This window comes from Entelurus aequoreus, linkage group LG24 (assembly GCF_033978785.1).
Source record: "Entelurus aequoreus isolate RoL-2023_Sb linkage group LG24, RoL_Eaeq_v1.1, whole genome shotgun sequence".
Lineage (NCBI taxonomy): Eukaryota > Metazoa > Chordata > Actinopteri > Syngnathiformes > Syngnathidae > Entelurus > Entelurus aequoreus.
This window is the reverse complement of record NC_084754.1, coordinates 22,359,101-22,374,942: the sequence shown is the minus strand read 5'-3', so window position 1 is coordinate 22,374,942 and position 15,842 is coordinate 22,359,101. Positions and strand designations below refer to the sequence as shown.

The window sequence follows — 15,842 nt, the reverse complement described above, 5'->3', positions numbered from 1 at the left end:
CACAGCTGCCCTGGGGTAGACTGACGGAAGCGAGGCTGCCAGTTTGCGCCTATGGCCCCTCCGACCACCACCTATCATTCATTCATCATTCATTCACCAGTGTGAGCGGCACCGGGGGCAAGGGTGAAGTGTCCTGCCCAAGAACACAACGGCAGCGATTTGGATGTCAAGAGGCGGGGAGCGAACCTGCAACCCTCAGGTTTCTGGCACGGCCACTCTACCCACTATGCCATACCGCCCCACACTTTAGACATAAGGTTGGTAGTCAAGCAAAATAGGGCCTTACCACGTCAATTAGGAATGAAATGCTACGATATTTTCATTATGATGATTATCAATATTAACATTATATTGCTCAAATTTGATTAAAATCTGCCCACACTCTGACTGTTGTCATCTTGTAGCTGCAAAAATGTTTTGTTGTAGCAAAAAGCTGTTTACCTGCCTTTTGAACTCATGAATATCACAGGAGATGGCCAAATATGATATTTGGCCCACCTAATCACTTTACATGGCCCGCGTAAGCCTGGAAAAAATGTGCGTCACTGAAGTACTTAATCTTTTCTTATTAAATGTATTTATTCTTTCTATTTTGACATATGTGTATATATGCTAAGTGCAATCATTTTGTGTGTAATATGTAATATTTATGACTCATTTTTAGTTTTTCATTGTTTTTTTTAATCACATTTTACTTTTATTACTGTATGTAAAATCTGCAACACAACCACAGAATTTCCCCATTGTGGGATGAATAAAGTCTGCCCTTGTCTATCTTTAATATTTTTAATAGCATCTGGTAATGCAACAAATATTACGTTATCATACATTCCAAATATGTTTTTTGTCATGATAAATACTTAAATATCTGCTTGACTTATGATTTCAAGGCAAGTGATCCATCAAATTGTACACTGTACGAATGGCAATAGATTTTACTGTAAAGAACTGCCAGAATGTTACTGTAAAAAAAAAAAAGAAAAGGTCATACAGTTTTCCCGTTTACATTGTTACACCGTAAAAACAAGAACCGTAAATATACCGGTAAAAAACTAGCAGCTCAATCGCCAGAATTTTATCATTTAAAAAAATTGTACCCGGTAATATGTTTTCCATTTTCAGTAATATGCTGTAAAACCACTGTAAATGTTATTGTAAAAGTCTGGAGACTGAGATGTCAGGAATTTACTGTGAAATCTCCAAATTATTTTTACAGTGTACTTAGAGAAAATATAATAATCAAATGCATAGGCAATAGTGTAATAATATCATGAGGCATATCCATTCATATTTACCGGTATATATTATTCACTGTTTTATGGGGCTCACTGGAGGCAGCCTTATCTGCAATGTGGCCCTCAATGAATATTTGTTTGACACCCCTGCCATATGTAGTTTTTTTTATTGTCTTGATTTATCCCACTCTGTAAAAGAGTGTTATTGGCACAAGTGTGTATTTACGTCATCAATCTGGGTATGTTGGTCATTTAGATTTTGTGATTTATCCTTTCCCACTGCAGTCATATTGCCAGCTGCCCCATTCATATTTGATAATCCACACATAATCAAGGCCTAAATAAAATCAGAGTATATCTTTTTTTTTCATTCTTAGTCATGACCCATATCTAAACTAGACCACATTGGAAACATTTGGATTGGGTCACTTAAACCATGTACTGTAGCATAAATCCAGCCAAAGAGATACGCTTGGGTACTGCCTAAGCAGCAGCTTTATCAGAACAGGAAAATAATGTGTTTTAAGCAGAAAAACTTTAACTGGACATATTTACACTCTTATTTGCTTTCCATTTTGAGTGTGTTGAGGCCGTATGGGGTAAAAGGGCAGCCTTTAGCTGGAGTGTGGATTTCACATGCCCAGTGGGTTTGGCAAGCCTGCACATGACCTCAGCCTCAGCTTTAAGACACATATGCTACATGCCTTCTCATCCACTCTGCTTGCTTTTCAGAAGGACTAGAGTACAGACTGCTTAGTCCAAAATTAACAGATAACCTGTTAGACAGAAAATTCAAAATGAGGTGTATTTTTACTTAAGTCTGTTTTCATCTACAATGCAGAACAGCCTTTATGAATGTACACATATGGCATACTTGCCAACCTTGAGACCTCCGAATTCGGGAGATGGGGGGTGGGGGGTTGGTTAAAGGGGAGGAGTATATTATATTTATAGTTAGAATTCACTGAAATTAAAGTATTTCTTATATATATATATATATATATATATATATATATATATATATATATATATATATATATATATATATGTATGTATGTATGTATGTATGTATGTATGTATGTATGTATGTATGTATGTATATATGTATATATATATATATATATATATATGTATGTATATATATATATGTATATATATATATATATATATATGTATGTATATATATATATGTATATATATATATATATATATATGTATATATATGTATATATATATAGTACAGTAATGAAAACACAGTTGTTCTACTAACTGTACTGTACTTGCTGCTTACTTTAAAAAAAAACCCACTTACCTTTCACTATTTGAGTAGCTTTTGTTCTGCCATTTGAGTACTGGCGAGCGATTTCTGAATCTGGGAACATATCCTTCACGGATATGTTGAAAACATCCGCAAATGAGAACAGAATGTTGCTTGCAAGGTGGCCCATAATACTGCTTTGCCGTCACCTTGTTCTTTGACCGTTCATGAGTGACTATATCCATTCGGCCACCGTGTTATGGGTTATAGATAAACCTATGGATAACGGAGACATATATAATAGTCTCCTTTTCAGGTGAGAGATGACGCTAAAGGCAGTGCCTTTAAGGCACACACCCAATATTGTTTGTCCGGTTGGAAATTTTGGACATTACTACTTGCCGTAGTTTTGAAGCAATGCATGATGGGAATCCGGAAGTTGTTTGTCAGTGTATTGTAATAATCCCAGGAATTCAGGCTCATATGACTTCTTTCTTTGTCTTGTCTTTATTGCACAAGATTTAATTCAACCACAAAACAGCTCCAATGTGTGTCTATCCCTTTTCCCGGCAAATCTCGAACACCCACTTCCTATTAACAACGTCACTTCCCTATCGCTCCCGGAAGTCCCACCCCCCAGCCACAGTCGTTGGCTAACACCCCGTAGCCAGCCGCTACAGTATTAACGTGCCGGCTGGAATAAACACATGCTGAGAAATAGTTCCGTGCCTGCCTACTTTATGGGTTATAGATAAACCTATGGATAATGGAGACATATATAATAGTCTCCTTTTCAGGTGAGAGACGACGCTAAAGGCAGTGCCTTTAAGGCATGCCACCAATATAGTTGTCCGGCTGGAAATCTGGAGATTTTCGGGAGAATGGTTGTCCCAGGAGATTTTCGGGAGAGGCACTGAAATTCGGGAGTCTCCCGGAAAATTCGGGAGGGTTGGCAAGTATGACATATGGTGTTGTCACAGGGTGAACAGATTAAACAATAGTATAGTACAGTAGAACACGGGTGTCAACATCTCAGTTAAGGCTTCCCTCACAGGACCACTTGTAACTGCAAAACCACTTTGATACCAGGGCTGTAAAATTTAAAGCATCAACTCATACGATTCATCTAAAAAAATACAAAATGTATCATGTATTTACGCAGATTATTCACAATTTTTTTTTGAGCGCACATGCTCAGACTGGTGAGATCTCTGGTAATTTTCACTCCGGAATAAAACCCGACTGGATTTTTAGATAAAACTATTACCAAGTTTTGACTTTTGAGTACATCCAGTGCATCCTGAAAGTAATCACAGCGCTTCACTTTTTCCACATTTTGTTGTGTCACACGCTTTTTCCAAAATGGATTAAATTCATTTTTGTCCTCAAAAATTCTACACACAATACTCCATAATGACAATGTGAAACTTTTTTTTATTTTGCTAATTTATTTTAAAAAAATTAAAAAATCACATATACAGTGGTACGGAAAGTAGTCAGACCCCTTTAAATGTTTCACTCTTTATTACATGGCAGCCATTGGCTAAAATCAAACAAGTTCATTTTATTTGTCATTGACAGAAAAAAACAGAAATGTAGAATTTTTTTGTAAATGTATCCAAAAAAAATCCCATATACATAAATATTCAGACCCTTAGCTCAGTACTTTGTTGATGCACCTTTGGCAGCATTTACAGCCTCAAGTATTTTTTTAATATTATGCCAGAAGCTTGGCACACCTATCTTTGGGCAGTTTTGCACATTCCTCTTTGCCCATTCCTCTTTGCAGCACCTCTCAAGCTCCATCAGGTTGGCTGGGAAGCGTTGGTTTTCATCCGGGATGTCTCTGTACATTGCTGCATTCATCTTAGTCTAGTCAGGGAAGTGACCAAGAACCTGACGGGCACTCAGTCAGAGCTACAGCATTCCTCTGTGGAGAGCGGAGAACCTTCCAAAAGGACAATCATCTCTGCAGCAATTCACCAATCAGGCCTCTATGGTATAGTGGCCAGACTGACTCAATTTCTTATTAAAATGTTTGCCAACATGCACCTGAAATAGTCCTAGACGATGAGAAACAAATTGATCTGGTCTGAGAAAACAAAGATTTTACTCTTTAGTGTAAATGCCAGGCGTCATGTTTGGAGGAAACCAGGCACCACTCATCAACAGGCCAAGACTATCTCTACAGTGAAGCATGGTGGTGGTAGCATCATGCTGTGGGGATGGTTTTTAGCAGCAAGAACTGGGAGACGAGTCAGAATAGAGAGAAAGATCAATGCAGAGACATCATAGATGAAAACCAACGCCCCTCATCCAACCAGATGGAGCTTGAGAGGCGCTGTACAGAGAAATGGGCAAAGAGGAATGGGAAAAACTGCCCACAGATAGGTGTACCAAGTTTGTGGCATCGTATTCAAAAAGATTTGAGGCTGTAATTGCTGCCAAAGGTGCATCAACAAAGCATTGAGCAAAGGCTGTGAATACTTATGTACATGTGATTTTGTGTTTTTTATTTTTTATTCATTTGCAGTTTAAAAAAAAAACTTTTCACATTGTCAATATGGGGTGTTGTCTGTAGAATTTAATTTAAATTATAAATAATAAATGATAAATGGGTTACACTTGTATAGCGCTTTTCTACCTTCAAGGTACTCAAAGCGCTTTGACAGTATTTCCACATTCACCCATTCACACACACATTCACACATTGATGGAGGGAGCTGCCATGCAAGGCGCTAACCAGCACCCATCAGGAGCAAGGGTGAAGTGTCTTGCCCAAGGACACAACGGACGTGACTAGGATGGTAGAAGGTGGGGCTTGAACCCCAGTAACCAGCAACCCTCCGATTGCTGGCACAGCCACTCTATCAACTTCGCCACTTTTGGAATAAATCTGTAACATAACAAACTGTAGAAAAAAGTGAAGCGCTGTGAATACTTTCCGGATGCACTGTAACTGTAGTGAATTCAAATAACATGTATTCCTGTATGAAATTCTGACAATAAAATTGAAATGTGTCTCCAAATATTATACTATATACATTTTATAAGGTAATTTGAATTATGCAAGCAAATAATAAACTGGGATAAATCGTGATTAATCTGATATAAAAAATAATGGTCTGCCAGCACAAATACATATTTAATCAACTCATGGTATTATTACGCAATTGGCCTATTCATTTGATTATCATTGTTTAGCAACAAACTACTTTTAAATTAGAGGTCAAGATAACAAGCAGATATTAAAGTTCAGCTTGGAATAGCTGTGGGAACTGAAGAAATGTTTATGAGTTCTCTGAGAGGTAATCAAGAAGGGTGAAAGATGTCAAGGTTTTACGAAAGAAGTCAAGAAATAGCACACACTTCAGTCCAAGTAGGCAGAGTTAAAGAACACATGAGTTTACAGTGATCACTTCGTTTAAGGTTTGTTTGATATACTTTCAACGTTTAGTACTTCCCAAAGAAGTATTATCTTGATATTGCTTGTATTTCCCAAAACACATTTTGTTACAAGTTGTTTAGTAAAGCACCAACTCGGCGAGTCAAATGTAAGCAAAACCTAAGAGTTATTATTTTACCAAAGCGAACAATCATAAATGAAGATTTCAGCACATACACATTGCTGACATCTTATTTTTATAAAAAGATGGGGATAAACATGTGTACTCGTAAACGGCGCGTACAACAACAGCAAAGCAAAAGACATGGCTGTAGACGTGAAGTTAAAAATCATGAAATGCAACCTTCCCTGAGCAAAAAGGATGCATAATTTATCAGGTAGAGTCTTGATACCAACTTCCTTGACTCAGACACACATAAAGAAGTTGAAAGCCTCCATGCTTTTCCAAGTTTTCATCTGTTTTGTCGTATAGAATGACATTTGGAGCACCACATTTTTTGACGTGTCTGGGAACATGACCCACGGATAATTCTTGAAATCACTCGACAAATCTTTTTTCGATAACATATAGGGATAGATTGTATTGCATAGTTTGCATTTTCTGCTTGTATCTGCTTTTAGTGGTAAGATCTAGGCCCCTTGCATACTCGGATAAGTCTATCCTTTTCCTCACTCTGTTAGCTACACAGTGGCCATGTTAGTTTGGTAGCTCACCACTTCGTTCACTTCCGTTCAAAAGTCTCGTGTCCAAAAACAACCTATAGCTAGTTGCCTCAAATCATTTTGAGTTAAGAAGATTTGCAGTTGCATGCGGTACAATATTTTTCACTCAAATTTTAAATCTATTTAACAATAAAAATGAAATGCTTTGTTGATGCACAGTACTTCCGTGCTTTTGCGGGCCACATTAAATGATGTGATTGACACCTGAGCAGAACAAACTCTAAAGTCGAATATCCACCGAATTTCCATACACATTTCAACCAAATGTCAAAAATAAAATGGAGCTTGCACATCATGCATAACAGGGTTATGTTTTTCTGTAATGTCTAATTTAGCCTTAGACCTTAGAATATAAGACCTCAATGCAACTCACTCAAAATAAATAAATGATAAATGGGTTATACTTGTATAGCACTTTTCAACCTTCAAGGTACTCAAAGCGCTTTGACACTATTTCCACATTCATCCATTCACACACACATTCACACACTGATGGCGGGAGCTGCCATGCAAGGCCCTAACCACGACCCATCAGGAGCAAGTATGAAGTGTCTTGCTCAAGGACACAACGGACGTGACGAGATTGGTAGAAGGTGGGGATTGAACCAGGAACCCTCAGGTTGCTGGCACGGCCACTCTCCCAACTGCGCCACACCGTCCCCCATAAAAATTAGTAACTGTTTTCTTTGGTTACATGTGGCTCACAAGACCTCAGTTCTGTAAGTATTAACAGATTAACTCAGAGCAGGATTTGGTTTTATTTTCTCTCTTTTTGTCACCCAATACCAACATTTGAATCAATTGGAGGCGTTAAAAGTATGCAAACGGGAGAATAAAAGTAGAATATGCATTGGTAGTTATCAGAGGTGGGTAGTAACGCGCTACATTTACTCCGTTACATCTACTTGAGTAACTTTTGGGATAAATTGTACTTCTAAGAGTAGTTTTAATGCAACATACTTTTACTTTTACATTCGTATATTTATAGAGAAGAAACGCTACTTTTACTCCGCTCCATTTATCTACATTCAGCTCGCTACTAGCTACTGATTTTTATCGATCTGTTAATGCACGCTTTGTTTGTTTTGGTTTGTCAGGCAGACCTTCAAAGTAGGATCTATCGCATGCCTGCGTTTCACCAATCACATACAGTCACTGGTGACGTTTGACTCCGTTTCACCAATCAAATGCAGTCACTGGTGACATTTGACTCCGTTTCACCAATCAAACAGAGCCAGGCGGTCACATGATTAACTGCACATAAAGTTTCAGCGGCAAACAACAAGCTTAAGCTTACACGAACCCAACGTCAAATTTGAGGAAGCACATCGCGGTAAGTAACGTTAGTAGATATTTTGGCTGTCACCGTAGGCTGATGTTAGCTTCCCTGCTATGAATCACTGTCAAATGTACATCGTGTGGGGACATTTATTAACGCACTGCAGCCTCATAGACAGACAGTCAGAAACACACTCACACACACAGTCGCACACACACACAGTGTGTTCTCAGGTGCAGCCTACACCTATCAGTTTATGGTTTGCGTAAAGGCTAACTTGTTATTTTCCTTTGTAATCTCTGCCTACTGAGCCTATGGTGCTGTTAAGTTATTGTGGCTCAATTTGCCTTCATTTTTTTTATGTTAATGTATTATTATTTAATATATATCATTGTTTTAGTTGCTTAAGAGATATTCCTGGTTCTGAATTTGCTCATTGCTATTTTTATGTTTTTGTGCATTATTTGTTGCCGTCATCATTCAACGAACAGGTTACTTATCAGTTACTCAGTACTTGAGTATTTTTTTCACAACATACTTTTTACTTTTACTCAAGTAAATATTTGGGTGACTACTCCTTACTTTTACTTGAGTAATACATCTCTAAAGTAACAGTACTCTTACTTGAGTACAATTTCTGGCTACTCTACCCACCTCTGGTAGTTATTTAAAGGGGTCTTGCGTTCAAAAAATGTTATGCCTCTGTCATTAGTATTTTACAAACGAGCATTGGTTAACCTATATTTACACTTGACAGTTATGCATGTTAACATGTTACCATAAACACTATTGCAAAACCCCAATTGCACAAGAAGTTAACTAGGACTATGCTGTTTGCACTGTTGACAAGTTATCTGTTAGGGTCATTAACCTCCTGTGGTGTGCTCGCACACTGAAAGGCAACTGCTGATCCAATGGTTTTACAAAGGCTTGTTCCCTGACTGTGTTTGCAGTTGACTGTGTGTGATTTTTTTTTACGTATGATTTGTCACGTTTCCTTGACAATAGACCAAAATAACACCTCACATACAGTTTAAATCGAGTTAACCAGATTCGTGTTTGTTGAAGACATTTCACCTTTTGTCTAAGAGGCTTCCTCAGTACTAAGATTTTAGGTGTGGAGTTTCCCTATTAGTGTGCCTGGTTGGTGTGGCCCCTGGGGGTGGTCACAAAGGGAATGTTCCTTCTTTTTGAAATGCATCTCATTCCTTTCAGGACAATTATGTCCGACATCTCATTGTGGGCACCACTGGTTTTAAACAGAGGTAAGATAAGCCCTTATTGTCAAAGCCGAACGATCCTACCTAAACAGATGAGGTGATTTGCTCCATCACCTATTCTCTGCTTACTACAATGTCCTAATATCTCTCCCCCAAAGATGGTCTCATTCCACAGGAAAAAATACCACCAATTATTTGTTTTGCCACCAGCCTGGCAAACGACTTGCTGGTAAGCAGTACTGTCGTTCAACAGCTACGCTGGGCCACTATAACAAAAACTGTTGTGACCACCCTTGGCAGGCCCGCCGCATAAACACTTTATGCGGTTGTTCTAGGGCCACTAGGGGGGCCACATGATCTTGGTGTGGGCTTTTGTAAAGATTTGAATAATTTTTACAATGTTTTCTGTCAAAGTTTGTTAGTAAGGTTGTTTAAATCAAATTAGTAATGTGTAATACTACCTACACACTTTTGCAAAATTTTAAATGGTAAACATAACTTTCCCATTGTTGGATAAATAAAGTCTATCCTTTTCCTCCATGTCGCGACAAGTCCAGCATGGAACATTTTATTGTTCCCTCAACACAGATGTCATAAGGTTATCAAAGCTCACATTTATGTTCAAGGAACCTTGGTTAAAGTTCGAAACAGAGGCATCACTAGTTTTTAAAGATAGGAGAGCCTTAACCCCCCAGCAGATGCACTTATAATGATAATTATATTGTATTATTATGATAATTATTATCTATGAATGATAATCCTACATGAATCAGGAAATCAAAACATACAGTAAACATACTGAGTGTGTGAATGTAGATAGATAGATAGAGAGATAGTACTTTATTGATTCCTCCAGGAGAGTTCCCTCAGGAAAATAAAAATTCCAGCAGCAGTGTACAGAATTGAGATCAAATTTAAAAAGTAAAAAGTTAATAATGGGGTATACATGGAAAAAAATAGAAAATATAACAATAACAATAAAAATAAAAAGCAATAATAAGAATAAAAATATAACAGTAAGAATAAGAATATAAAGATAGAAACTAGGCAGTAGTGACCATGTTATGTTATGTAGGGCGGTGATGTTAAGTTCAGGGTGTGGTGTAAGCCCTTCAGGAATCTATTAGTAATAAGTAATATTATAGACCAAAATGGGGCCACAAACACATTTGTGTTTAGGGCCACACAAAGCCACACACAGGCCCTGTGATGTGACCACACCCAGGTGACAACCCCCCCAAGGACACAAATAGCGAAACTCCACACCTAAAATGTTTGATCTGTCGAAGCCATTTGGATCAAAGGTGAAACGTTTTCAACAAACAGTCTAGTTGCCTCGATTCAAACTTTACGGATCACCGAGACCTAAGTCACCTACGCAGACATTTAACTGAACATCCAGTAAATACTGGAGTATCTACACATGCCTTGTACCTTGTAGGTGTACTTTAGTAATTAATCTTAATAAGGTTATTTTTAGCTACTGGAGCGCATCACCCACAGCCAGTTTATTTTTGATAGAGCCAAAACCTTTTAGTCCGTTTTTTTTTCAATCCGACTCCTAACCAACTTTAACACAATTAGTTTCCACTAAAATGTTTTTATTCTATATAGCGAGTAACTCCATCCTAATTCCTATTTACAAATATGAGCAAGTCAACATGTAAGAATGCTTACACCCATTCCAATTAGGACAAAGTTCAGGCTCTGCAGTGGTATTGACATGCTTATTTTGCCAACCGGGGAAATCACATTTTTGCAACCCTGTGTTGTGAAGCAAAATCTTATTGTAATATTTTCTAATATCCAGACTCTACCTTCCTCCATAGTTGTTTTGATTACTTTAAACATGTTTCCATCAAGCAACAGAGCTCAGTTTGGTGCGGTAATCATAGTTACCGTTCTCAAAATATCTGACTGCTACCATCTTGTAGATGCTGCTAAATAGTAAAGGTCACTATCCCTAGCTAATGTACTTTAAGCTATATTGAACACATGTAGTGAACAATTCAATTACGGAGAAGGGTTAGGATGAAATAGCATCTGCTTCTTCTTAGCCATTTTTGGATTTGTTAAATTGGGTGACTGTGAACATGAGATGTGATCTACTGTAATTTAGTGTGGATGTTTGAAGTAAACACAAACTTCATCCATAGAGAAGTAAAATTCCACATGACAAATTTTGTAAATGTATTTGACCAGTGGTGGTACTAAAGGTTTGCATAATCCCAACAAAACACTGGTTAGAGTAGACCAATCTTGCTTCAGTACTCTATGTTCAGTACTCTTTCTGTGAAAGGATTGGCTGATGCGAAGCAAGACTTGATGTTTCTCTGTATAAGCACTATGAAATCAGTATCTCAGTCCATTTGACAGGAAAAAAACCCTGATAAGTCTTCTCGCACGTGTAGGTGCTACTGGTGAGCAGCAGCCGACATCCAGACCAATGGATTGTTCCTGGGGGAGGAATGGAGCCTGAGGAGGAGCCCTGTGGGGCGGCTGTTAGAGAGGTGTATGAGGAGGTGAGGTCTACAGAAAAAAGTCAAAATGATTAACATTCAGTCATAAAAAAATGTTTTTGTAGCATGATTTATATATATTTATATTTATACATTTATAATTCACAAAACTGTAATACAAAAACAAAAAATACTTACATTCGGTTTGGACACATAACACGTGCACAGTATGTGTGTCTGTGAGTGTGTGTTTGTTTGGGTGTGTGTTTGGGGATATGATTAGGTTGACTAACACTGACTCAAACGCGCAAACATACGCGTTTACAACACGACTGTATTGTGATCACTATTTGATGGCAACTTTTAAGAACCTTTTTATTATAGAACGCAGTAGTAAATAGTCCAAAAAGTTAAATTGAGTCAGTTTAAAAGGAACCTATGATGATTTTAATCTACATTTAAAACATTTCATTGTGGCCTAGAATATGTATTGAATATGCTTTGGTGTAAATTTTGCTCCACAGTCACTTTCCTAACTCGTTTTTTGAGTCTGTCTGCAAGATGTTCATTTGTGGAGGCCTTCCAAGATTGTAAATGAAATCGCCCCCACGCTCTTCAAAAGTATCCTAATTTGTCTTTTGAAAATGTACACTTTTTAAATTTATATATTGAAGTTGTCACTACTATTTTTTTTCCAGACACTTCTTAGATGGAAATGTAAAAAATGACAACATGAACGAAGTAGTTGAAAGCTTCAATAAGTACTTTGTGAACATTGGACCAAATCTGGAGGAAAAGATTCCAGATCCCGAGTCAGTTGATGACAAAAGGCACAAACAACTTATGTGTACACATCTTTAAACAAAAAAGCCACAGGTAAATGTTCTGAATGTTTGGTGATAACTTGCAGTTGAATTATATTGTGGCTTCTTTAAAAAAGTGGCTTCTTTATTCACATAGTCTTTAGTGGTTTGAGTTGTGGTTCGCCTTGGATTGTAGTATGTTGACAGCTTTGAAGTACAGCAGTGACATTTGGGAAGGGTCTCCAGTTACTCCACACTGTGCCTCCATGACCAGACGTGTCTGAATATAGATGAGCTTGCAAACCAACAACGTTGGCAACCCCACAACTCAAATCTTCATATTTCAGTACCCCAATGTAGAGTTCAACTTGACAACATGGAATGCACGAATGACTGATTTCAAATGTCATTCTTTTAACATAAAATGTCAAATGCAGTAATAATAATGATGATTTTTAATATGTATGAATTTCAAAAGCCGCTATAATTTAGATGTTTACAAAAGTGTTAGGAACGTGTAAAATTTTCTATATATTTTGAAAACAAATGTACAGATTATTCCTAGTTCTAAGCAGGTTTTATTGATGCAGTAAAAAAAGAAATTACAAGTAAAAACAATGTAAAAAAAAACATGTTTATTGACAATTGTAATGGACAGCTTTCTTCAGATGTAGTTTTATTGACATACAGTAACATTCACAGTGTTTGTTCTGTAAAGAATGTCCTGCTTTTTAATTGCCACTTTGACGCTAACACAGGCTGACTCATCGCCCATGACAAATAATGAGGGGGGACAATAAGACGGTGTTATTCAACAAGCAGCCAGGGGTACAAATCTGGCTCCAAAATTACACCACACGACCCCCGACTGAGTTCAGTTGAAAACTTGGCAGAGACTTTAACATTGCAGCAAATTAAGTCTAATAAAAAGACTAGAGTGTATAGAGAAACTTGGACCAGTACTAACACAGTGGCAGATCTTGCATCAACATTGTAACCTCTTAAAGGCCAGCTTTAGGGCTGTCCCTCCCTACATGCAGACCTTGCGCTGTGCATAGCCCCTTTCTGCTCTGTCACTGTTAAAAATGTAATAGCTAAATCACTCATGGCGCAGTGTTAATGTAGTAGTTATGGCACAAAGTGTTAATGTAAGACAGATGTACTGGGTTTGATTCTCAGTGAGAATTGTGGCTGAAAGGTTTGCTCATCTATGTTTTAGCATGTTAGATTTGTTTTTTTGCACCCGAATAACTCCTAATTAGGTCCAAAATGCACATCTAATTAAATTTAAGTTTGAGTCAAATAATATAAAATTAGGACCCCAATTTAGCCAGGGGCTGCCCTGTACAGCGTCAACTGTAGTAGACACTTGTATTTTGCATAACACAGCTATTTATTTCTGAAATGTGTAACTCTAACAAGAAATACACCTAAAAAGGCCCACTGAAGAGAATGCTGGTAATAAGAATAATAGTGAAAGGAGAAGTCCGGTCCCCTATAGTCCTTAGTTTTTTTAAATGTGGCCCCTAGAACAATTTAGTAGAATAGCACTGCAATAGGTATAATCAAGATGTGGTTTATTGAAAATTAAATGCTAAAATGCTAAACCAAACCAGAATAGAAGGTGTTGGTGCAGAAGGTGCAGATTGAGGGGGAATGTTAGTGTGAGTCTTGCATTTAGACTTAGACTTAGACAAACTTTAATGATCCACAAGGGAAATTGTTCAACACAGTAGCTCAGTTACAATGATGGAAAGTGTAAGGATGGAAAGGACAATGCAGGTATAAATAGACTAATATAGCGATAAAAAAATCTAACATATATACGAATATATACATAATATGTGTACAGAATAATATATATATACAGATATATTATATTATGTCTATAACATATACAATATATACCAATGACCATGTACAATATTACAGTATATACAGTATATGTGACTGCAGCAGCATAAAATAGATAAATGTATGATTGACAATTACAATTCCCCTGGCCCCCTGCCTGCAGGAATAACTCATGCAAGGCAAATGAGAGGGCAGTGACACAGACACTAAACATTTAGGGCCTGATCTACTAAAACCCAAATCCCACACTGTAAACAGCGTGTGAAAACTATAACATTGTATGTACTATTAGTAGGTGTGTTGCGTGTGAGCCACTAAGACTACGTACACAATTGATAACTGGTGCAGACTTCCTTATTTAAATGAGTTTTAAATAAAACACGGCTTTCACCATGGAGACATTCATTTACTGCACATTCATGTTAGCATGTTCCTACCTGTGGAGTTTTGCTATGTTTTGAAACATGCAGCAGACATGTACTACTTTTATGGGCATGTTAGAAGCCATCCTTCATCTACAACGGAACTCACTTTTTAGCGCACTGAAGGTGTGTTAATGGAAGTCGCTGGCACTAACTGCAAGTATGTCCTTGAATATTATGAAAATGCATATTGCATGTCCATCCATCCATCCATTTTCTACTGCTTATTCCCTTCGGGGTCGCGGGGGGCGCTGGAGCCTATGTCATTTTCTTTAAATATATATATATATATATATATATATATATATATATATATATATATATATATATATATATATATATATATATATATATATATATATATATATATATATATATATACAGTATATATATATATATATATATACAGTATATAATAAAACAAAAACGCGAACAAACACCAAAACGCATCAATTTAATTTGTTTTAATCAATCTTTTTAAGTCATTCAACAGTTATAAAAGTATAAAATGATATTGCTGAATAGACAATATGTGTAATATTTTTATTTTTGACAGTCCATATATGTTAAAAAGGATATGTAGGACCGAGCTGCAGCATGATCACCTCCTTTTTCACAGCAATTTCTGTGCAACTGCCAGTTTGCAGGTCCTTTCCAGACGTGCCAAATAAAGACACAAAACAGCGGCTACAGAACAATTTCAGTCTTGCTAGATCACACTGTGTGTGCTAAATAGTATATGTCTGTATCATGAATCAATTTAAGTGGACCCCGACTTAAACAAGTTGAAAAACGTATTCGGGTGTTACCATTTAGTGGTCAATTGTACGGAATATGTACTTCACTGTGCAATCTACTAATAAAAGTTTCAATCAATCAATCAATCAATCAAATGATTGTATTTGCACCTTCCCCCCCGCCCTCCAGTGTTGTGGGCGTACTGACGATCAGCATATATTCTGCATATGCATGAAGACAGACACCCTTAATGGATTGCCCTCCTAACTTTCCATACATAAGAGATGCAATCCTCTGTGCACAAGTTTAGTAGATTATCTTTGCGACTTTGCACGTGTTTTAATACAGGCAAACCTTTTGGGACTTTGCGGGCTGCAGTTATCTGATCCTTACCTAACGATCGGGCAGCTCTAAAAACAGAGCTCAGGTTTGTAGCGCCACACAT

The 15,842-nt window shown here is 37.3% G+C and overlaps 1 protein-coding gene across 1 annotated transcript in view; it reads left to right on the top strand.

The window, feature by feature from the left end:
- Window positions 1-15,842, top strand: part of nudt4a (nudix (nucleoside diphosphate linked moiety X)-type motif 4a) — a 33,442-nt gene that overhangs the window by 12,224 nt on the left and 5,376 nt on the right. Inside the window, exon 2 of the mRNA XM_062035326.1 lies at window positions 11,533-11,643. Within this exon, the coding sequence (XP_061891310.1) occupies window positions 11,533-11,643 (111 nt within the window). The remainder of the gene's footprint in view (window positions 1-11,532; window positions 11,644-15,842) is intronic.